At 38.6% G+C, this 24,512-nt stretch overlaps 1 protein-coding gene across 1 annotated transcript in view; it reads right to left on the bottom strand.

The window, feature by feature from the left end:
• Positions 1-6,347: 6,347 nt before the first annotated feature.
• The window catches only part of LOC104611350 (ferredoxin-dependent glutamate synthase, chloroplastic), a 109,541-nt gene continuing 91,376 nt past the window's right edge, over positions 6,348-24,512 (bottom strand). Inside the window, exons 18-33 of the mRNA XM_010278368.3 lie at positions 23,395-23,510; positions 23,087-23,284; positions 22,838-22,948; positions 22,403-22,642; positions 22,149-22,247; positions 13,781-13,876; positions 13,497-13,694; positions 13,335-13,409; positions 13,039-13,167; positions 12,790-12,888; positions 8,189-8,331; positions 7,988-8,081; positions 7,677-7,915; positions 7,504-7,582; positions 7,033-7,116; positions 6,348-6,924 (exon numbers count right to left, since the gene is read on the bottom strand). Of these exons, the coding sequence (XP_010276670.1) occupies positions 6,763-6,924; positions 7,033-7,116; positions 7,504-7,582; positions 7,677-7,915; positions 7,988-8,081; positions 8,189-8,331; positions 12,790-12,888; positions 13,039-13,167; positions 13,335-13,409; positions 13,497-13,694; positions 13,781-13,876; positions 22,149-22,247; positions 22,403-22,642; positions 22,838-22,948; positions 23,087-23,284; positions 23,395-23,510 (2,162 nt within the window). The 3' untranslated portion in view covers positions 6,348-6,762. The remainder of the gene's footprint in view (positions 6,925-7,032; positions 7,117-7,503; positions 7,583-7,676; positions 7,916-7,987; positions 8,082-8,188; positions 8,332-12,789; positions 12,889-13,038; positions 13,168-13,334; positions 13,410-13,496; positions 13,695-13,780; positions 13,877-22,148; positions 22,248-22,402; positions 22,643-22,837; positions 22,949-23,086; positions 23,285-23,394; positions 23,511-24,512) is intronic.

The following is a 24,512-nucleotide window of genomic DNA, read 5'->3' as shown; positions in this document are numbered from 1 at the left end:
CCCCCGCTCTCTAGCTCTCTCATTTCTCTCCAAGCCCTCTGTAATCAGAATGCTAACTTAGGCATCGGAGAGTCCCCGCCGGGAAAATACCCCCGGGTCCTCTGATTCAGTTCCCGCAGGTCCCTCAGCTCCCGCCGTCTACAAAGGAGAGAAAATCACCTCACGCGGGGGGTAGTCGGGTAGCGCTGCACCAGGGAGCTCCACCATCCTCTGAGTTGCAGACCGCCTAGGAGCAAGTCAAGTGACGAGTTCGCCACCAGGGAGCACTACCAGGCAGTTCGCCGTCAGGCAGTTCGCCACCAGGGAGCACTGCCGGGCAGTTCGCCACCAGGAAGTTCGCCCCCAGGCAGTTTGCCACCAGGCAGTTTGCCACCAGGCAGTTCGCCACCAGGGAGCACTGCCGGGCAGTTCGCCACTAGGAAGTTCGCCCCCAGGCAGTTCGCCACCAGGCAGTTAGCCATCAGGCAGTTCGCCACCAGGGAGCACTGCCGGGCAGTTCGCCACCAGGCAGTTCGCCATCAGGCAGTTCGTCACCAGGCAGTTCGCCATCAGGCAGCACCACCAGGCAGTTCGCCATCAGGCAGTTCGCCACCAGGCAGTTCGCCATCAGGCAGTTCGCCACCAGGGAGCACTACCAGACAGTTCGCCACCGGGCAGTTCGCCACCAGGCAGTTCGCCCCTATGTCACGGGGGTAGTTCTACAGCGGAAGAAACCCGTGCGGCGTCCTGGCCAAGGCAGGCCAGGACAAGCCTTTCTGCGCTTAGAGGCTAGGAGTTGCCCGATGGGATGGCTCCACCAACGTCAGTAGCACTGGATCATGACCTCAAGTCCAATGGCCGGGGCACTCTCCTGGCTCAGACCGGTCCATGGGAGGCGCCGCTTACGTGCTAAAGGGGGACAACCATCATGGAAGGCGACCATGCGCCGATAAGGTGACTTGGCACCGATGTGAAGGGTCTCCTGTATGCCGATGATGACAGGCACCTGTGTGCCATGATGATAGGCAACCGCTTGGGCCGGAACACACCCGTGCGCTAAGGGCAACGGGGTAGCTCACTCAGCTTGGGCAAGGGGCTGGCGAAGTGAAGGGACATGCTTGAGCCAGGCCCGCATGCCAAGCCTCCCTTGAGTATCGGTAGCGCAGTGCCGGTCCAACACTGTCCCCATGAGCAAGTGTGCGCCCATGAGGAACCCTGGTAGCCATGCTAGCCGTTAACCAGGGCCGCCCCGCAAGGGGATGAAGGTCTAGGAGTGCCAAGGTTAGGCACCCAAGGAGGTCGACCACCCCTCCTCAAAGAGTACGTTAAGCTTCTGGTGGTCTGCCTGAAGATGACATCAGTTCTCCCAAAAATCTTACAGGCGAAAATGACGGTCATGTCCCTAACGTAAGCCTGCCAAGCGTAGGCAAGGCTAAGCCTGTGCTGAACCGTAACACCTAGGCAGTTCGCCACCAGGGAGCATCACGAGGCAGTTCTCCCCCAGGAAGTTCGCCACCAAGTAGCTCATCACCAAGGCACGTCACCACCAGGTCAAACACGAGGTACTTAGCCAAAAAAATTTTACACCCCAAAAAATGGTACGTGACCAATAACGGTTACATCAGTTTTGTTTTTAAAATTGATAAATCATCAAAAGAAAAAAAAAAAAAACATATATGTTTTCAGAACCATCAATCTTGTAGTGTTGCTTGTGGGACTACTGGTTGGGCAACCATTAATTTTATTTGGTTTGCTTGGTAACTTGATTGGAATAGATACCAGTATACCACACTAGCTAATAGACTTGAAATCATAAGTCCTGAAAAAGAATTAATGGGAAAGAACTTCAAGGCATTTCTTTCAGTGGAGTGTTTGCAGCACAGATGGTTTCAAGGCATCTAAAGAGTGGATTGACAATGGATATTCAAACCCAATATGGAAGATGTCCCAACAATGAACATGCAGATCCAAGGTTCAAAAAGTTGAAGAGGTACGTGAATGATTAGGCATAAGTTTCAATGAATATAAAGATAGTTTCTTTTTTATTCTTCTTTTATTATTTTGATTTCATGAACTACACATCAGTAAACTATCCCCCCCTACCCATGACTCCCCAACCTAGGTGAAGGCGGGAATCAATACAAAGTTTCCACTATAACCAGGAGACTTTACAATGGAGCCGTCGGCAACTTCAACTAGGTAGGGCTGCAAATGAATTAATTGGACCGAAATAGATAAAGGGTGTATCTAAATAGGGCTGCAATTGGATTGGATCGATATATATATAGGGTATATCCAAATTTGATTTGTTAATATTCGTGTTTGAGATTACAATCAGATATTAAATAACAGCAATAAATTAAACAAAAAATGAGTTTTTATGAAACTTCCTTTAAATTGAATCGAATTGGATTATATTGGATTGGCTAGCTGTGGATCCACATGTTGAAGGCTTTGTCCAGTTTAAGTAGAGACCTGGAATTGAATTTCGCCTTCATCAGGATGTGGGAGGTGATATTTTGATGGATTATATATACTTGAAAACCAAAAGGTCAGTTTAAATAATGATACCAATTAATTCATTGATGTAGAAATAATTATATAACAAGAAAGTTGAGTAAGAAAAGTTGTAATAAGGTTGCCCATAAACTGGCTAGATATGCAACTAATCTTTCTCGACCTTGTACCTGGTCGGAGACTCCTCAATTCCTCCGGCAAACTCTTATTTCAAATTGAATAAATGCATAAACGTGTTAGAGAATATCAACTTGTTCAAGGACTTCATCACTGGTATTCAATTAAATTTATGTGGGTTCTTGATTGATTAAAATTTTACAGGTATTATACCTTTTCCGATACCATAGAAAATGCCTTTGTTTTGAGTGGTAAATATTTAGACCTTTCATGTCTTTTTTTCAAGAGTAATGGTGTTTAACAGGGAAAGAATCTACAAAGACCGGGAAATAGGTTAGTTGAAAGTTCACAGTTAGCGAAAGGAGGATTATCCAAAGCTTCTGAAGCAGACACCAATATGTGTACTAACTTGTAAAAAGCTATATAACATGTATTTTTTTTTTTGCCTGCCAATTGATGCATTATCAGTTTGGTTGTATGATATCTACATGTCTCACTATTAAGTTTTTTAAATCGAATTGGACAATGAATCGGTCAAGGGTCCGGTTCCAAGTTGAATGGTCTGACCGTTTGAATCGAACGAATGGCCCGTTCTGACAAAAAAATAAAAAATAAAAAAAAATAAAAACCGGCCAAACTGTTGAACAGTTTGAATGGTTCAACTACCTGATTCAGCGGTTTACTGACCAAATCAACGATTTTTGAGGAAATAACGGTTCTGGGGTAAACGGACCTGACTGGTTCCCAATTTTTTTGGTCCAACCGTCCGGTCCTGTTTTGAAAACCATGCTCACTATATTGATTACTAGTTAGTCACGATCTGTGCCATGCACAGGTTTTATTAAGCATAATTGAGGCAAAATGAAAATTGTAGCATTCTCAAATTTTAATGATTTTTGATATTTGTGATATTATAATATCAACTAATTATTTTTTAATAAAAAATTATTTATTTTTTATTTACATTATTTTGATTATATTTTAGATAATTAATTTTATTCTTTAATATTATTATCATTATTATCATTGGAGTCTTATCCCAACTATATGGGTTCGTCTTTCATCTGCCCCCTAGCCCTTTTAGCCCCTTTAACTTGTAATAGATAACTTTTTTTAGGGAAAATGACAGTTCAGCCCAGGGTCAGAATTTGTAAGCTCAAAGTACATTAGGGGGTAGGTGTCAGTTCGGAATTGATGCCAATTCACGGGCGAGTATGAATGCATAGAATATGAATTTTGGGAAGCCTATGTCCCATCAAATAATAGTATTTAGTATTTACCTTCTAAATGAGGCAACAGACCGACTATAGGGAAGCCTATGTCCCATCAACCAGGCTGAAGCTTGGGCTGCATGTGAAGCCCATGTCCAAGCTACAAGCTATAGGGAGTTTTCTATCATCATAGATGGAGATTCGTCTCTTGTCATCTCCTGCCTCAAAAGAAAAGTGGATGTTCCTTGGAATCTGGAAGGTGCTATATCAAGTTGCTTATGGAAGAGAGATCTGTTCGAAGGAGATCTTCATTATCAACATGTCTACAGAGAAACAAATCAGGCGGCTAACTGGCTGACTCGAGAGGCTCTTTCTTTTTCTTCTCTAGATTTTAGCATCGCATCTCTTTCATCTTTTCTTTTTATTTGTTCTGCTGACTTTTGGGGACACATTACCCCATTAACGTTGTGTGTAGTACATTTCTTTTTATTTTCAAAAAAAAAATAAAATGAGGCAACAGACTTCTGCCTAATCATGTTCTGAAACCTTAAAAGCAATTAATGGAACATTAAATATTAAATACAATAACTCCTTGGATTCTAACACCAACTTACCACAAAATTTGTAGAATCACTTAGACTCAGTATTTAAGAGCTGCAAGGTCTGAGCTCTGACTGTTTTCTCTTATCATAACCTTCTAAATGCATTAAAAAATAAATAAGAACCCCATTGGATTATTATTGTTATTTTAAAAGAACACACACCCCAACCACTTTGAAAAGCTTTCAAACTCGGTATGGTCGAAATCATGCCTTGTCTACAACGTTGATTGCAGCAACCTCCTCCTTGGTTTTTGTCATGAATTGAGCTTTAGGAGTGTATGGCTTCAACGGTCCTTTGTAACCTACTTAATCTGTCTGTTGTCTTCATTTGAACGACAAAACAGGCTATGTAGAACCTATTTTTTTTATCTTTTTCTTTCATTTTTTTAGAAATGTTTCTTGCTCCTATTTCGGCTGTTTTTCAAATAGGTCCAATCCCATTTCTCTCTATTTCTTTTATTCTTAGCATAATCTATCTCCTAACCAAAAGTATTAAGGCTATTGAGGGACCTACATGTGAGAAGCCCAGCTCCCGTGATAAATCCATTTTGGATCTGCCTAATGAGACTCCTACTCTATCTAATCTTTATCAAACCAAACTAATAATAATAGATAATGTTGGATAGAGTTGTAATTACCTATTATCAAACAAGGTACTATTTTATACAACAAATAACACAAAAAACTAAAGCGGTTCGTAATAGTATATGTGGGTTGACGCTATCTACAAGTGAAACACCTACCTAATACCTCAACAGAAGCGGTCTACAACAGAAGTTTGCAACTGAAATAAAACAAAGTTCGAATGAATGAAATTAACAAAACAAATAAATAAAATGAAATGATACACAATGACTTTTAGGGGAAATCAAGATGATCCTCCTCTAGTCCTCTTCAACCTCAAATTCAAAGTTGTCGATGCATGATTAATCCGACATCCATCATTGAAGGAGAAAAATTGTTAGTTTACAAAGATAACAAATGAAAAACTGAAAATGAAGAGGTGTAGGAATTAAGAAGAACCACTATCGTGATTGACTGCTGGGTTTTCCATTTAAAACGTCTCCACACAGATGTATTGGAACATAAAACATCTCTCATTCAATTGGCAAGGTGAAGAAAGTGCAATGAGCATAGAGTGAAAACTGACTGGAGAGGTTTCCTAATGTGTTGGAGAAATTTTGGAGAGGTTTTAGAGAGAGATTTTAAGAAGATTTTTAGGCATTTGGAAATCTAATTCGAACCTTTAATAAGGGTGGGAAAAGGAGAAACGTGATTGGTTCAATGTGCCCAATTACATGGCTTTAAAAAATATGAAAATTCAAAAAAAAGGAGAAATTAAGAATGGGGATTTTAGAACAAATTTTGGAGGGAGGTAACACGTGGACTGATTCACTTTATATATAGAATAGATAACATATTTTTTCATATAAACCATAGGAATACATGCTTTCTATATGTTTATACCTTATTAACATATTTGTAGATTTTGTAAGAATTTTCTTGTTGTATTTAGATGCATTCAAACCTTTCCATCATATCCATATATATCCAATCCATATTACAATATGCATCGATTTACAAGCTCATCGATACACCGTGTAACACTAATATTTTGGACATTGGTTCTGATGGTGCCGGATGGCAGAGCTCGGTCAACAAAAAACCTTTCAATTGGAATTTCATAGAATCACAAGACTCTTGGTGGTAGAGTGTCACCATATTATATCAAATATCAGAGATTAAAATTGCTAGTCAAACGTTTTTGGGGTAAGGGGAACACTCTTCACTGCCCACTTGAAAAGGATGCCACCACAAACTGGTGGTAGAGTGTTACCATATTATGTTTTGATTTTAAATTATTATGTGGCACTCATTTATTGCATTCAGACGGCATGATTCTATTAGATTCCTCAAACTGTTTTAATGTGAAAACGAGAAATTTCTATTGCATGATATTGTCTCTGTTTAAATTACAGACAAATAATTGTGGCCATTGGCCATCCAAAAAAGATAATTTTTTGACATATCTAAATGCCTTAGCTTACAGTTCCGATAGTATAGTGGCATTCATTTTACAACAGCCCTACCATGCTAGGAAGGATGAATGCTTCCTCTGTAAAACCCAAGGCCTCCAACTGCTTGTTGTGGCACCTTCTATTTACAGGACATAAAATGGTGATTCTAAGCATTTTTGAGATCCTCATGCCTTGTGCAACTATTTATTTTGAAGAATTCAACTTCCTATCTCTGCCTACAAATGTTAGATACTGCTCTGGATTTGCCTGTATTTATTTTGAAGGTGGCACCTTCACCTCAATGCATGTATCACTGTCCTAAGCTTTCTGCAATGTCACCTGTCCAGGTGATATTCTTTCAAAATCTGCACAAGCTTCCGGTGTGTCTTCTTCACTAGGTGGAACCAGCTGCCAAAAGAGCGGCAAATATGCTTCCCAGTCTTTCAGAATGGCAGAGCCTTTGTTGCTTCCAGTTTTTTCCTTCAGAAGGAAGAGGAATACACGCCTTTAAGTTGCTATACGTTCAAATTAAGGCAATGCCAATGCATACGTGTTTGTATTCATAGGCAGGTAGTTGGGTGTACTTACAACATGTGCTTCTATGAGGCTTTTTAGCTGGATCTGCCCTGCAGGGGCATTCACTCTCTGAATCTTCACAATTTCCTTATTTACCTGTTCACATTTTCAGGAAATGAAACTCGAAAAGTGATATACATTTTAGAAGTAACTTGAAAAATGAAGAAATGCAAATTAACGCAAAATAGGAATTACATATCAGGAATGTCAGATCTATATGGAAAAAAGCTAAGTAACAGTTTGCATTTTTTGTCCATGAAACTTCAGTTGATAAATAACCATGAATTCTTTCCAAATTTGCATGAAATTGTCTTTTATGAGTTCAACTTAAGGGCAAGTGACAAAAAGAGGGAATGAGTCAGCATTTACTCGAGTGAAACCTGCATGACTCCATTTCCTAGGAAACATGCCTTGAGAAAATATCCTGAGAAGTGTAAATTTCAATTATCACTGATTTCAATATCATATATATTTCTTACAAACCTTGGGTATGAGTGTATCATCTTCATCAAGAATGTATGCCAAACCCCCAGTCATTCCAGCAGCTACATTCCGACCCACTCTGTCAAAATAGAACATAGGAATGACACTAAAAATTTAGTCCATTCCCATGATGTTCTTAACCACAATAAAGCAGGTTGAAGAGAGATACTCACTTTCCAAGCACAACCACACAACCTCCTGTCATGTACTCACAACAATGATCTCCAGTCCCCTCTACCACAGCTTGAGCAAGAGAGTTCCTCACAGCAAAACGTTCCCCAGCTTTTCCTCTAACAAAAACTTGACCACCGGTTGCTCCGTATAGGCAGGTGTTTCCTACTATAGTTGCATCCTCAGGGCAGAACCCAGTATTTTCAACAGGAGTTACAACCAACTCACCACCAGCCATACTCTGAAATGTTCCATAATGATGTTAAGAGGTTTCATAGCTGATTTAAGATGGAATTCACATGCATCAAAATACCTTGCCGACATAGTCGTTAGCCTCTCCAATCAGTCGAATGTTCATCCCAGGAGTCAAAAAACATGCAAATGATTGCCCAGCACTTCCTGTAAATCTGGAGAGATGAAATAAACAAAGAATTATGTCACATGGTTTGTGTTTTCATAAAGAGGCAATGTTAGTAGAGTTTCCAATGCTTCTGCTGTAAGATTTTGCACTTACGTTATGTTCAACTGTCCAGCAAATCCTGTATCCCCATATTTCTTTGCAACCACACCAGCTATACGACCGCAAACAGCACGGTCAACATTGTAGATCTTTATGGTTTTATTAACTACTTTCTCATTTTCAATTGCATCAGATATCTGGACAAAAAAGACAGGCTTCGTAAGTGTGACACAGAAAACAGCAAACTTTAGAGTTATATATAGAAAACCACATAGAAAGATAAAATATTAAAGAAGTCTCCTAACACTGGTAGTTGATGTAAAGCTGTATATTTACAACTACACATATCCAAGGATTGGTCAATCTTTGAACCCTTGTGAACGGTTATGGAATAAGTACCTGCTCAAGAAATAATTTATCTTTTCTTCCTGTTTACTTGATGTATTTTTCTTCAAAACAGGATCAAAATAATTTCCAAAATAATCATAAGGCAGGGCAAAATGGTGGAGAGACAAACATTTTGCAATTTTGAACTTTTCCAAATAAGATACCCACAAAGAGGAATCTTCGGTTCAAAGACTAGTAGAACCTTTTGAGCTAACAATCCCAGTAGAAACAGACTACTTGGTAAAAACCCAAATGATTGTTTTGTTCAAAAAAACTGTCACAAAAAGCTTGTGTCGACTAAATATGGCGTACTTGTGGAGGCTTAAGAGAAGTATTTGACATAATCTTAGATGCTTAGGTGAGAATCTCTAAGGCTATTTAAAGTAAAAAACTTAATCTACCCTGTAACTCAAGTGGCTTATAGGTGAACAATAAGAAAAAGAACAATTTGAGCCATCTAAACCTTTCCCACTTATCCCTGAAATGAAAGCAGGAAACAGATGGGATGAAGTTGTTCTAGTTTCTGATGTTCCATTTTTTCATCCCAATATTATCCAGTTAGGACATTAAGTACCTTCAGGTTGCACAAGTAAACTGCATTTAATGAAAACTTCACATTCATGAGCAATAAAGGATTCTCCATTAGTTTTCTGATCCAAATATCATGAATATCATGACATTCTTATAGTTTCACTAAGAGTCTCTTATCTTTCCTTTTCAGAGAATTTCTGACTCTAAACTTTTAGTAGCTACTGTAGAAATGTCAGCTTAAAATAGGCCTTTTCACCCTTTTATGATAAATAGCAGTTGACTTCTACTAGGTGTTACTATATGAGAAACCATATAGTTCATCAGTTCAAATGCTTCATATTTACCTTGGCTGGCCTGGTTTTTGTTCTTCTGCTCATATTAGAAAATATTAGAAAATTTGTTGCCATCTTAAACTATGACCATACCTAGATTCCCTAGACCATGGTCCAATTTGGACTTGGTAAGTTCCTTGGTCAATGCATCAACCAAATGTAGATCAAACTTAACAAATGACAAACAAACTTCACCAGACATCTTTCTTTCTCAGTGTTGGTTTTGTTCTTTGTTTGATCATGCAGGATAGGATTTTGTGCTATCTATGTTGATTGCATACTGATTATCACAGTAATATCAATGGATTCTCTTTTGGTTAAAATAATGGAGATTTTTGGCAACCATGGATTTTCATTGGGTTAAAACAATGGAGATTTTTAAGGACTATAGTGTGGATGACATGATTAGAGGCTGGGGTGCAATAGCAGCTTCCTCCACATTGAGATCAAAATTCAAGAACAGTGGGCTCCACCATGTAATAACAGAATCAAATTGAATTTTGACGGGATTGCCTTTGGCAACCCTGAACCATTGGGTATTGGGGGAGCATTTAGGGATGGGAATGGTTCAACTATTGCACCAATAGGATATGGAGACTTTAAATGCAGAAATCACAGCCTTGTTACATGGACTGAAGCCAAGCAGATAATCTTGAGACAAGTGGAGGTTGAAGAGGATTCTATGCTGGTGGTGAGCTGGATGAATAATGATAGCCAAAGAGTTTGGACCGAAGGCAAGTCCTAAGAGAAATCTGGCAGATTGCAAGCGAGATATAGGCAATGTTTAAATGGGTAAATTGACCAGCAAATGGTTTGGCAGATACAATAGTCAAACAAGGGGTCTCTAGGGAAAATCTGTTTTGGGCTTCTCTGATTGAATAGTAGGATTGGGTGGTCAGACTTTGATTGTATAGCAGGGTTGGGTGGTGCACAAATTCTTTCGTTTAGTCTTTCTGAGTTAAACGTGTCACATACTGATTCCCATGTCCATGTAACACTGATTCCACCTCAGCCTAAGCAAATGTTACTCTCTCCAAGGAAGGAAAATCTGGTGGTCCTGGAAAAGTTGGAGGCATTTCTCCTTCTATAGGTGCAGCAGTGACCACATTAGTATTCCCTTTCTTGGTGGTGTTGTTTCAAAGTCTTTCTAGTTTTAAATGAGGATTAAGTTTCTAACACATCTCATCATCACAAGCAATCTCCTTTCATCCACATTTCTTCCCTTTCCAGTACATTGAGTCTTTGATTTTAGCTATTAAACAAGTTAAAAGTGGACTATATAGGATCTTGTAACATCACATGTCTTCTACACTCCTCACTAGTATGCACCAACCAAAAATCCTGAGAAAGCACAAATTGTATCAAGGGTAAAATGTGTTAACAAATAAGATCATGTTCTAGGTTCAATCCTTCCATGAATTTGAAACCTTATTATGATATACTCCAATGTGTTACAGCATCTTTAGCATTCTCCCATTCTATATGTTATAAGATTATATTCTAGGTTCAATCCTTCCATGAATTCGAAACCCTAGTATGCTTTACCAGCTTCCAATGTGTTACAACATCTTCAGCACTCTGACATTCTATAGTTTCAAGATGATCAATTTCATCTCAAAGTAATTTCAACTTTCAAGATAGAGAAGTAGAGAAAGAGGGATTTCTAGCATTGTTTAAGATATTCATCTTAGTCCATGGTTGGCAGGCACATGCAACATTTCTTTTGCACTTCTCATCCATATAATCTTAAACAAGAGGCTTGATGTGGATAGATAAGCAAGATATATGCAGCACTTCAAGTGAACAACAATAAACACAGCAATAAACCACTGAAAACAACAAAAACAAACTGGATTCTTATAGACTTTGGAACTGACCCCGAAGTAGAACTTCTCCTGGAACTGTTTTGCTACTTTAATAAGGGCATCTAGCTGGCCTCTCACAAGGACATGCAGAGATGTCAACCCTAGCTGGGGTTGACCTACATCTCAAAATAAGAGAACCAAAAGATCCCCACAGAAACAACCCCCTTCTCTTTTATTAGACTCAATGGCTTGCTCAGGAAGCAAGCCAACTAAAATATTTATACATAAAGCCCCAAGAATGTCTCCCCTTTTTTTTTTTGATAATTACCCTAGAATGTCTCCCCTTCAACTCCTACAGAACAAAAATAACTTTGAACGACCCCCAAAAGATTAATTTAGTTACAAGAACACCCAGGGGACCAAAACCAAACAATGGTGCACCCAAACTGCCCTTGACCAGAAATCAAATTATGAAATGACCCCTGGAACGAAATTGACTACAAAGCTTCCCAAGACAACTATTTGAGGTCCTACTACAAAAACAAACTCAAAACATATTCACATCATTTTTATTTTATTATTTTTTTCGTTCATCAAGGTTTTCAAATAAGTAGGAGTGTAGGACCAAAATAGAATATATGCTATTTAAGGAGTGCAAATCAAGGTACACTTAGGATTGGGTAAGAAGAGATAACTCAATGTGACATTTTGTTTTACCTTGATTTGAAAATTCATAACAAGGGATACTCTATAGGGCCACTAGAAACAAAGCTAGGATGAAAGTTTTGCTTGGAACTACTGCTAGTGGACTTCATTAATATCAAAGAATTTCTCACTACTACCAACAAGTATCATAGATCTTGATAAGAAATAGAAGATCATATGATATTGACTAGATCATGCTAAAATTGAAGATGAGAAATAGGATGTTGTCATTCAAAACCCCATAAAATTCAAGAAAACTTGATTTTTTAGGTTCATAAATCTATTTTGAATAAAAAAACATTGAGCACCACAATGAATCAGCTATGAATAACATCAATCAAACAAAATCCCCAATCATTGTTTTTTTCTTTTTTTTTTTCAGGAGGGGATCTCTAGAGCTTCATTCTTAGTACTGAAAATCTGAACAAAAAATCTCCAAAAATCTCTAAAAACCTAGGAGGTTTAGCATGTATTAATCATCTTTGTTAATTCTGCATATGGTTTTTTGATTAGATCTATATGGCTTCAACCCTGGAAGAAAAAGTAAACTGCAGACTTACTAAGAAGCTTTTTACCATATTCCATGACTTCTACATTAAAAGACCAGAAAGTCCACGAGACCATGACCATGTAATCCGACTCAAAATCAACATTATTAATGTAAAACATTATATTTATCTGAACTAGTCATTGTAAAATAATTATCTTGGAATATGGTACTTGTAAATGAGGAATTTAAAAATCATAATGTATCTCCCTTATTTTGCACTAAATCATGGATGTTCTTGTAATCTGTTTTGGGCCCAGGTAGATCTAGTGGCCTGGGCCTTGTTGTAACCTTCTTTTATTCTGAATAAATTACTTTACCTTTTTTCAAAAAAAAAAAAAAAATTACCTCTGGATCTGAAAGTATAACATCATCTAGAACAGGCCCATTAGTGTGAACATCTTGATTCCTGATTTTAGTGCTGCTCAACTTTGGAAGACCTACACTCTGAAGACAAAAGGTGGTTCTTAACAATAGGCAAGAAACTATGTGAAAAACATATAGTTCTTTTATCAATAACTATGTGAAAAAAATATAGTTCGAAACATACAATTAACAAATAGAAAGTTTAACGAAGAAATGTATTTCAGTACATACAGAGAGAATGTAACTGAGGTCAAGATGTTGAGTTTTCACTAGTGATATATTCCGTGGTCTTAATATATCAGTTCGTCCAATTATATCATCCATTTTCTCATAGCCCAGTTGCGCCAAGATGCCTCTGACCTGGATGGATGCTTAAAGTTTGATTAGCAAAAATTTGCAGATACAGCGGTAATTTTCCTAAAGTTTAGAATCCAGGACTAGGATGCTGAGGAAAACAAATTATTACTTGAAATGCTACATACAACAGTAATTTTCCTAATAAATTGATAAGCGTTCAAATGCCTCACCTCCTCAGCAACATACATAAAGTAATTGACCAGATCACCAGGCACACCAGGGAAACGAGCACGGAGTTCTTCTCTCTGAAGGTAATTTTGATGAAAAGCTAATGGATGTTAGAAAGGACACAAGATATGAATATGATATTACAAAATCATAAACCATTGTACCTGACTCGCTACTCCAACAGGGCAGTTATTAGTGTGGCATATGCGCGCCATTACACATCCGGTAGCAATCATTGCCACAGAACCAAATCCATATTCATCAGCACCCATGGCTGCAGCCATTAAGACATCAACCCCGCTTTTGAAGCCACCATCAACTCTTAGAATAACCCTTTCCCTAAGCCCGTTTTCAATAAGAGTCTGCAGAAGGTATCAATAATAAAGCAACACAGACATTCTCGAAAGAAAAAGAAATAGGAATAAAAAAAAAAGCATATCACATAAACCTGGTGTGTTTCTGTAAGTCCAAGTTCCCAAGGACCACCAGCATGCTTAATAGAACTTATTGGACTAGCCCCGGTTCCCCCGTCATGCCCTGATATCTGCAAATCCAAAGATAGGTCTGGGTCACAACTTTTGAAACTTCACATGCCTCATCGGGAGGGGGTATCTTAAAATACTTATAATTAAAATTTAAGAACGAAGGTAGAGTATATATTTTGTTGCATGGTCCCTAACTCTGATAATCAACACAAGTTTGGCTATTAGAAAACCTAGTTGAGCAGGGTCTAGGGCAGCAACTTGGGCTGAACATTTGCTAAAATTTGAATGGGCCTAGCTTGATGCAGTTTAAAGTCTTGCACCCCTAGCAGGGTGATGAGATGAAATTGTAAGCTAAAACTGATAAGGAGGCCTAATTAGATAGGGTAAGAAGAATAGATATTAGGAAAAGAACCCAAAGATTCTTGAGAGAAGAGTTGGCATTTGTAAAAAATTGGGGGCTTTTCTTGGGGGGATATTGAACCAAGGAATATGGTGAAGGAGCAGCAGGAAAAAAAATCCTTAGTGAGAATAACTTACATCAAACATAAGGGAGGCTATTGCAACTTGGAGGGGAGATAAGTAAAAAGCTTTGTTGGCTTCATTATAATGGGATAAACTGGAAGAATCAAGTTTGGAATGGGAGATAGGGATAGGGAAAGGCAGTTCAACAAGAAGAGGTTGGGGGGAGTTCTCATTAGTTTTGATTTTTTATTACAGGGAATTGAAATGAGGTGAATATGGGAGAGTTATCCCTGAACTGGAAGTAAATGGATTGTATTTTTTCTGTGGGTTTCTTTTTGAATGTTAACCAATTATTTACTGAGGTGGGAAATGATAATTAAATTTCTTTCTCTTCTTTTAGGCCAGTACAAAGTATCTGTCCATAAAAACAGAAATTCCAAAATGGGTACTAGGCCAAGTGAAGGATTCAATAGAATTAGAGACGTGCTCTCTGTAATGCCTTGCATTTGTCCATATTATTGAGGTGGGGAATGAGAATTAAATTTCTTTTTCTTCTCTTAGGTCAATCCAAAAATAGCCCATAAGTACAGAAATTCCAAAATGGGTACTTGGCCAAGTGAAGGATTTAACAGAATTAGATATGCGCTCTCTGCAATGCCTTGCATGTGTCCATATAAGTTGGTATTATTACCAAAACAATACCATAGAAAACAACACAAAAAGCCCTTGACATGGACATGTGTACAAACAATGGTGATTGGTTAGACTGCATCTCTAATCCAACTTGCAAGAGTATGATTAAAAAATTTGAATTCCTCTAGTCAACAATAACTAGTCTTCCTAAGCTTCCTTAGTGCACCTGTACTGTTTGCTCAACATTATTTTTACGGATAAAGTGCACATATTAAAATTATCTTTCTCCTTCTCTCTTCAATAGAGATAATCCAAAAAAAAAAAAAGAACCAGTAAGAGGAACCATCCAATATAATTTAATTTACAAATTTTGAAATGATATAGGGCTGCAAACATATCAGATTGAATCAGATAAACTAATACCCAAATCAGGTATCAAGAAATGGTGGAATGGAAATCAATTCTGGGGTTAAGCACTTGAAAAAGTGGCAAAAAATTTTGAATGGAGGCTTCCAAATATTTCTCTATGGATGACATTAGAAGAGCTTGAGGAGTGGTGGAAAACTCTTCAACAATTAAAGACAAAGTTTACTTGGAATGGAAGCCTCTGTCAAAGTATTAAACAGTAGAGTGAAACTGAATTCTGATGGTCTAACCAATCCAGGCCTGTCATGGATTGGAGGTGTATTTATGGATGATAAAGGTGTGGTAGTGGCAATGTACTCAGGTCTGATTGGTATTGGAGGCTCTTTAAAATCCGAGGCAATGACACTTTTACAAGGGATGAGAATAGCTAAACAGCTTGGACTTCAGCAGGTGGAGGTGGAGGGGGATTCAAAATTAGTTACATCTTGTATAATAACAATTCAGGCATTTGGGCCTATAGGTGTCTAAGGCTGCGTTTGGTTGCAGTGCAAATTTGCACTCAGTGCAATTCTGGTTTACTTTCACTTCAGATTTGGCTTTGTCTTATTTATTTGAGAAGTAAAATAGGAACTAAAATTAAGTGACCTCCGTTTTAAATGAAAGAGAATGGGGGTAGGGAGGAGGGGTATCTGTCTAGGAGTGAGGTAGGATGCAAGATGATGTGATTGGCACTTGAGAAAGAATTGGGGTAGGAGGAAGGTGGTGCAAATTTTGCATCAGTTTTTGGGATGCAAAGTATGCACTGCCAGTGAGTGTAAAAGAGAAAAAAGTACAAATTTTGTATCAGATGGGAATGCAAATCATAATTACAAACAAATGAAAGCAAAGGAGTTGGGAGCCACTTCCAAATGGACTAGGGGAACTGCAAATGGGATGGCTGGCTCATTAGCTAAAAGGGAGTCTACAGTGAGCATCTATTCTAGGCACAATTGTAATAGGGTTCTGAATGTAAAGTTAAAAGGTGGCTCAATTGTTTTCCAGCTCTAATCCACACTCATTTACTTTAATTAATTTAATGCAATTTTCAGTTATTAAAGATCTAGCATTGCCCCATCCCTCAATACCTAAATCCACTAAGATTCCATTTAACCCTTCTGAAATAGGAATGCAATTGGCTGGTCTAAAAGACTTGGCAACTAATATCCTCATGTGCCTCAGGCCATTAGAGAAGAGCTTAGAGTTTGTATCTTCCTGAATACACTACATGATGGCTGTGTAGAGAACACTGATGTGGACCCCACTGCTATGGTCCCCACTGTGTTCGTATGGCAGCATATTTTTGTTAGTTATGTCAGTGTTAGTTGGTAGTTATTTCAGTTTGTTATTACAGCTTGTTATTTCAGCTTTATTATTAGTTTATTTGCCATGTAAGCAATAAGGGCAATTCAGCCCTTTTACAATTAGTCAACATATATAAATATTAAGAGTGGGTCGGCAGATCAACTGATCAACCCTCTCTCTCTTTTCAAAATCTCTTCGTGTGCTTCTTCTTTTTCTCCCTCTCTTCTTCTTCTCTTCTGAAATTTCTTCTTGCTTTTCTTTTGAATTCAAGACTGATTGTAGTCTTGATCGACTACTTGGTATCAAAGTCGACCTAGGAGCTCTTATGTTAGTCTAATTAGATTGACTACATGAGAATTTCCTAGGTTTAGAAGTTTTTCAACAAAGAAGGAGGATCGGCTGATTCTTGGAGGTTACTGGTAGTGCGCGGCTGCAACTAAGAAGATTGTAGAAGGTTGGGAGAGTTCTAGTAGTCAGGAAGAATCAGAAAAGGCTTCGGATCCTCAAGATTAGGGTTTTGCATCAGACAGAAGGTGGCGGCCAGAGATTTTCTTTCATAAAGTAAGTTTTTTCATGAGAATAACCTTGGAAAAAATCATCTTGGTCTATTTTGAGAGGTGCGGCTGGAAAATCTGTTTTGTCCTTTAGGGTTTGGAGAGAAAACCCTAAAATTCAGAACTGTTGTTGGTTTCAGATCAGATTTTGGACTGGTTTCATACAAAATTCTGTTTTCTTTGTTCTTTGGAAGACCTAGGCCGGCTGTTATCAGTTGTTTGGGTGCTGTTTTCTATTACAGTAGTTTAAAAGGTTTTTTATTATTAATTCTTGACCAAGAATGGAGTTCAAGAATCAGGGGGAAGGTGTTTTTGGGACTAGCAATTCTAGTAACATGTTTGAGAATGCCTTTCAGATTACAACTGTGAAGTTTGATGGATCAAACTACTTAGAATGGGCTCAATCGGCCATGATGGCCATTGGGGGTAGAGGAAAACTCAGCTACTTGTTGGGAGATGTGAAAGAACCAACTAAGGAGGACCAAACTTATACCAAATAAGTTCAGGAGAACTATTTGGTTATGACATGGCTGTGCAACTCTATGCAACCACATATTAGCTGGAACTATTTGTGGGCAAAAACAATCAAGGAAATTTGGGATGTCATGAAAGAGACTTACTCCCAACCCCTTAATGTTGCTAGGGCTTATGAATTGAAGTGTGAGGTTAACAACCTTAAGCAAGGAGAGAAACCAATCTTGGTTTACTTCTCTACCTTGAAATCTTTGTGGCATGAAATTGATCACCTAGAAATACTTGAGTGGGAAAGTCAGAAGGATGCACAGACTTATAGAAAGCAAGTTGAAATAATAGGGTTTTTGAATTCCTAGCTGGTTTGAATCCTGACTATGATATTGTGAGACAACAAATACTAACAAGGGACAGTGTGACCTTATCTCAAGCCTACTCCTTAGTGCATAGTGAAAAGACTAGGAGAAGGTTATGATGTAGCATCAGCCCTTCCCACCATCCTTGGCAGCAGTTAAACCTAAGTCTGGGGGTGATACGGAAAGGGATATAAAGAAGGAAGATAAGCGAGATCTAGTGTGTGAACATTGCAAGAAACCTAAGCATACTAAAGACACATGTTGGAAGTTGCACCCTCATCTAGTTCTAGCAAAACTGAGGAACAAAAGGGGTAATGCTCATATGGCTGTTAATACCGATTCTAAATCCTCATCGGGCACAAAAGGCACGCCTCTAGACACCCTAGTTGTTGTCCGGGCTGCCCTAACTCAGTTGGAAAAGGAAGTTGGGAATTCAGCTCAATCATCTCAGCCACCATCAGCTCCTCCCACATCAGCCTTTGCTCATTAAGGTACTTGGGCCTTAGCTTACCATGCTTTAGCTCCAGGTAACACTAAACATTGTTGGGTAATAGACTCAGGTGCATCTGCCCATATGACTAGCTTGCCATCACTGTTCACTACCTATCACAAACTCAAAAGGGTTATTGCTGCTATGAACCTACTTTTGGGAGGAGATTTGTCTCGATGGATGTTACTTTCTTTGAGGAGGTACCCTATTACCCTAGGGTTTCTCCTCAGGGGGAGAGTAGTGAGAGTGGGGTTAACTCATCAGAAGATCCTTTACCTATTCCATTGAATGATGAGGGATGTAATGGGGAGGGTTGTCAGAGGTGTCAGGATTTGAGAGTCTATCACAGGCAATGGAGGCAGGTTGATTTCGGTCATCAGCAGCCCAGGCCAGCCCCAGTTCCTTCTGCGGATCCAGATCCAGGTACCACATTCCCTTTATCAGATCCAGGTCCCACTGAGATACCTTCCACTATTGCTACTTTACCTCCTTTGGATGACCTTGACCTCCCCATTGCAGTCCATAAAGGCAAACGGCGTTGCACCACATCCACAGCTCACTACATTTCCCAGTTCCTGTCCTATGATCGCATGTCCCCCTCTTACAGGTCCTTTCTCACATCCATTGCTGATATTCCTATTCCCAGAACAGTGCAGGAAGCCTTGTCAGTTCCTGAGTGGAAAGATGCAATGAAGGTCGAAATGGATGCTCTTCTGAGGAATAATACTTGGGAGCTAGTTGACCGGCCTAAAGGAAAGAAACCGGTTGGATGTAGATGGGTATTTACTATGAAACATAATGCTGATGGTTCCATTGAAAGGTATAAGGCCCCGTTGGTTGCAAAGGGATTTACTCAGACTTATGGTATAGACTACTTGGAGACTTTTGCTCCAGTAGCAAAGATGACCACTATTAGAGTTTTGTTATCCCTTGCAGCCAGTTACTCCTCGCCCTTGTTCCAGATGGATATTAAAAATGCCTTCCTCAATGGAGACTTACAGAAAGAAGTCTACATGCAGTTACCTCCTAGATTTTATGATGTAGAGACAGGAAAGAAGGTTTGCCAACTAAATAAAGCCTTGTATGGACTAAAGCAGTCCCCCAGAACTTGGTTTGATAGATTCAGACAAGCCCTTGAAAAATTCGGCTATGTACAGGCCCAGTCAGACCATACATTGTTCATTAAAAGAGTAGACTCTTCCTTGACTTTTCTTGCTGTATATGTGGATGATATTGTAGTGACAAGGAATGATAACAGTGAGATTGAGTCTCTTAAACAACTCCTTCATCAAGAGTTTGAGGTGAAAGATCTGGGAGAGCTACGACTTCTTGGGTATTGAGGTTGCTAGATCTAAACATGGGTTTTTTATTTCTCAAAGGAAGTATGTTCTAGATCTATTGGAAGAAACTGGAAAGTTGGGTGTTAAGCCTACAGATACACCTATTGAACAGAATTACAAGATCAGTGCAGAGGGTGGAGAGCCACTTGAAGACAAAGCTATGTTCCAACGATTAGTTGGAAAACTCCTCTATCTTTGTCTCACACGACCGGACATCAGTTATGCAGTCAATGTTGTCAGTCAATATATGTACTCTCCTAGAACTACTCACCTCCTTGCAGTTAAGAGGATATTAGCATACTTGAAGAGATGTCCAGGTAGAGGTATATTATTCAAGAATAATGATCACATGAAGATAGAGGTTTATGCAAATGCTGATTGGGTTGGGAGTGTTGATGATAGAAGGTTTACCTCTGGATATTGTGCCTTTGTAGGAGGTAACCTTGTCTCCTAGAGGAATAAGAAACAAAGTGTTGTTTCTCATTCTAGTGTTGAAGCTGAATATAGATCTATGGCTAATGGTGTGGCTGAAATCCTATGGTTGAAGTCATTATTTGAGGAGTTGGGTATTTCTTATGAGAAGCCCTTAATGTTTTATTGTGATAATCAGGCTGCTATTAATATAGCTCATAATCTGGTACAGCATGACAAAACTAAGCATATCGAAGTCGGCTGACATTTTGTCAGAGAAAGGGTTTCGTCTCAAGAAGTGTGTCTCCCATATATCACCTCCAGCATGTAGCTCGCAGATCTTCTCACCAAGGCTGTTCCAAGGAAGAAGTTAGAGGCAGACCTATGCAAGTTGGGAATGACAAATATCTATTCCCAACTTGAGGGGGAGTGTAGAGAACACTGATGTGGACCCCACTGCTGTGGTCCCCACTGTGTTCGTATGGCAGCATGTTTTTGTTAGTTATGTCAGTGTTAGTTGGTAGTTATTTCAGTTTGTTATTACAGCTTGTTATTTCAGCTTTATTATTAGTTTATTTGCCATGTAAGCAATAAGGGCAATTCAGCCCTTTTACAATTAGTCAACATATATAAATGTTAAGAATGGGTCAGCAGATCAACTGATCAACCCTCTCTCTCTTTTCAAAATCTCTTCGTGTGCTTCTTCTTTTTCTCCTCTTCTTCTTCTCTTCTGAAATTTCTTCTTTCTTTTCTTTTGAATTCAAGACTGATTGTAGTCTTGATCGACTACTGGCTGCAAAGGAAGATACTTGATCATCCTCCTTTTATTAATTCCCCTACGGGCCTGAGCTATAACCAAGTACGCAACAGCATATCTATGTATTCAACCATTATTTATGATATCTATTTATTTATATCTTTATATTCTATTGTTATTGATATTGGTGATGTATATTCTACTATATATTTTATGTCTTGGTCTAATGGTAAAACCTTGGGCTTACAAACATGAGAATGCAGGTTTGAGTCTGAGAACAGCCACATTGTGCATAAAATAATGCCAAAGTTAGGTCCTTATTCAGTCCACTCATCCCAAGATCCCAAGAAGCATCTATGCATAGATTAGCTACTGATGGACCATGGTCCCACAGTTTGACAATAACAGTAACAATAGCAATAACAACAACCATTAGTAGTAGTAAAAGAGGAATGCTAATCTTACTATCAAGGATAGGATTAGAAATCCATTGTCATTACTAGCTTTACATGTGATCATATAAAGGGTATTTGTCCATCCAGATGGGGTTGGTGGATGTTGTAGTAATCTACACAGCTATTTATGGACACATATAACTCTGACAGAAAGTAGATCTCCAGCTCAATATTTTAAAATGCAAAGGTGTGACACAAGGCATTCCACTACCTGGAGGCGTGAGGTTTAGTTCAGAACGTAAGAGGCATAAGCTTCCTGAACACATGGAGGTGTAAGCTTCCTTAAAAGGAGGATGAGGAAGAAGAGGTGGAAGGAGGATGGAGATAAATAACACTATTCTTTCTTTTCCTTCCCTTTCCTTTCCTTGTTTTTTCTTTCTTCTCTTTCTTTCTTTCCCTTCCCTTTTTTTCTTTTTTCTTTATTTTTTTTATCTTTCTTTCTGTCTTCTTGTATGAGGCATGCATGAGGCATATGCCTCTAGCATGCCTCATGGAAAAATGCATATAAGGCATACACCTCTTGCACCTTAGGTGTATGCCTCAGAGGCATCAGTGCCTCTGGCATATGCCTCAGGTTTTGAGGGCACCTCACCTGGAGGCGCACCTTTTAAAACATTTCTCCAACCATAATATAGAATGCAGGATTGATATTTCTTAGGAAAAAATAAGATATTGTAATAGTCAAGAGTGAATACCTGTATTATATCAGCATTACCCTTTGCAACACCAGAGGCGACAGTGCCAATTCCAGCTTCTGCCACCAGCTTTACAGATACCTTTGCCTTAGGATTTACCTGCTTGAAGCATATTAGTTATTATCAATGAAATTTAATAGAAACTCTACACCTATGATAAAGAACATTTTTTCTTATAAGAACTTCTATAATTAAGAATGACCAGACTTAAAGACAGCAAGCTTTCTACCAAAAAAAGACACAGAAAGTATCACCTGATGAAGGTCATATATTAACTGAGCAAGATCTTCAATTGAATAAATGTCATGGTGTGGAGGTGGAGATATAAGTGGAACCCCAGGTTTAGAATTCCTCAATCTTGCTATATAAGCACTGACTTTTTTTCCAGGCAATTGACCACCCTCTCCAGGCTTTGCTCCTTGTGCAATTTTGATTTCCAACTGATCAGCATTGACCAAGAATGTGGGGGTAACACCAAAGCGTCCAGAAGCAACCTGAAAAAAATGAAACGATAAAATAAGTTAAACCATAGAAGATACAAGCATCCTTAAAGGATAACCAGCTTTAGTTATTAATGTTATCGTTCTGAATTCCAATTTTATCTGGAAACACAGCCATTTAAATTACATCATTAGCTTACTGCAAACTGCTTTAGCAACTTATTCACTAGTTATGTACAATTTCAGTACCTGTTTAATTGCACTAGTAGCAGTATCCCCATTTTGAAGACCTTTGAGATGTGGAAGCGTTGGAGAGTAACCATCTACAACATCTGTAAGTGGGCTCCAACGAATAGGATCCTGGATATAAAAGGATCATGATTTTTATGAACTTTAAGGAGGGTTACCATGACCCAGGGAATGTACTAAGAATTGGACAAAGATGATGTAGAATCAAATTTAAGTTTTACGGTCACAAACAAGTGATGGAGAAGCTACCTCACCACCTTCTCCTGAGTTAGATTTTCCACCTAGTCTATTCATTGCAATTGCAATTGCTTCATGAGTTTCTCTGGAAATTGCTCCGAGTGACATCCCACCAGTGCAGAAGCGCTGGACAATAGAAGCTGCAGATTCAACCTTTCCAACTGGAATTGGGGGCCGGTCACTTTTAAATTCAAGAAGATCTCGAAGAACCTAAGTGCAAAACACCAAGGTATATGTAAGTGTGAGAATTTTTCGCCAGAGGAAAAAAAAAAAAGAAGTTTATATTTAAACATGAGAAAAAAGAATCTTCAGAAACTCACATTCACAGGTCTGTTAGCCAGGTGCTGCTGATAAATGGAATAGACACTTTCATTCTTTTGGCGAACTGCTTTATGAAGTAACTTTGACATCTCTGGGTTATTCCCATGATATTCCCCTTTTGATAAATAACAGAAAGGTGCTTCAGCAATCTTATATATGGAGGCAAGCTTTCATACCGTGGTGAACTCAGTCAACTTACATGGCATTTGTAAATATGGTTTGTGAGCAAGGCATGAAATAAGTCTAGTATAATTTAGAGAACATTGTTTAAAATACAAACTTAATTCACATACAAGAAACCAGAAATTGACTAATAATAAAATGTTATAACCATGGATGTTAGAACCAATGGATCCATAGAGATCCAATGTGTTCATACCAAGATAGAACAGAATCCATTCCAAGATAACACTATTTAGATTAGACAGTTAATATCTATGACTCATTATGCTAATTGACTCAAGATCTATTACCAGTTTGTACCAAATTACTTTTCAATTAGCTGAAATTGCCAAAAGGAGGTTAAGGACAAGAAGAAGAGGAGAAAGAGGTAGAGAGGAAGGTAATGGAAAGGTTGTTCATCATTGAATTTTTGTTTTTTTTTGCTCTCAACCATGAAATCAAGACTTAGGCTGTAACTTCATTGGACCCAACCAAAGCCCGAACCAACTGAACCTTAGCTTTGGCACTGGCTTTACTTCAATTTTCAGGCGCTGGTTGGTCCTAGGCCTGAAAAAAAAAAATTAAGCTCGACTACAACTCTGTTTGGCCTCAGGTAGCCCAAGCCCCAACAAAACCTGGCCCCATTCAACCTTCTATAATATATTTATCCCAAGTATATGTGTATTGTATATTTAGGTATACATGTATATATACTATGTTAGAGAATAAAAACCTATTCAGGGACCTTACCTAACAGATTAAGCTTTTAGGTTGAATAGTTCCTTGAGATACTATATATTTACACTTGTGTATCCTCTAGAGTACATTTACAATATGTATACATTTAACCTAGGCCCGTAACTCATGCCCAAATGCATACAAAAACACATATTAAGCAGTTTGCATATGCAATATGTTACTTACGTATTAAGTAATGACATTTGTATATATTTTT

This window comes from Nelumbo nucifera, chromosome 7 (assembly GCF_055504915.1).
Source record: "Nelumbo nucifera cultivar China Antique chromosome 7, China Antique-T2T, whole genome shotgun sequence".
In the NCBI taxonomy this organism is placed as follows: Eukaryota; Viridiplantae; Streptophyta; class Magnoliopsida; order Proteales; family Nelumbonaceae; genus Nelumbo; species Nelumbo nucifera.
Note: the sequence above shows the minus strand (reverse complement) of the source record. Positions and strands in the feature narration are given on the sequence as shown.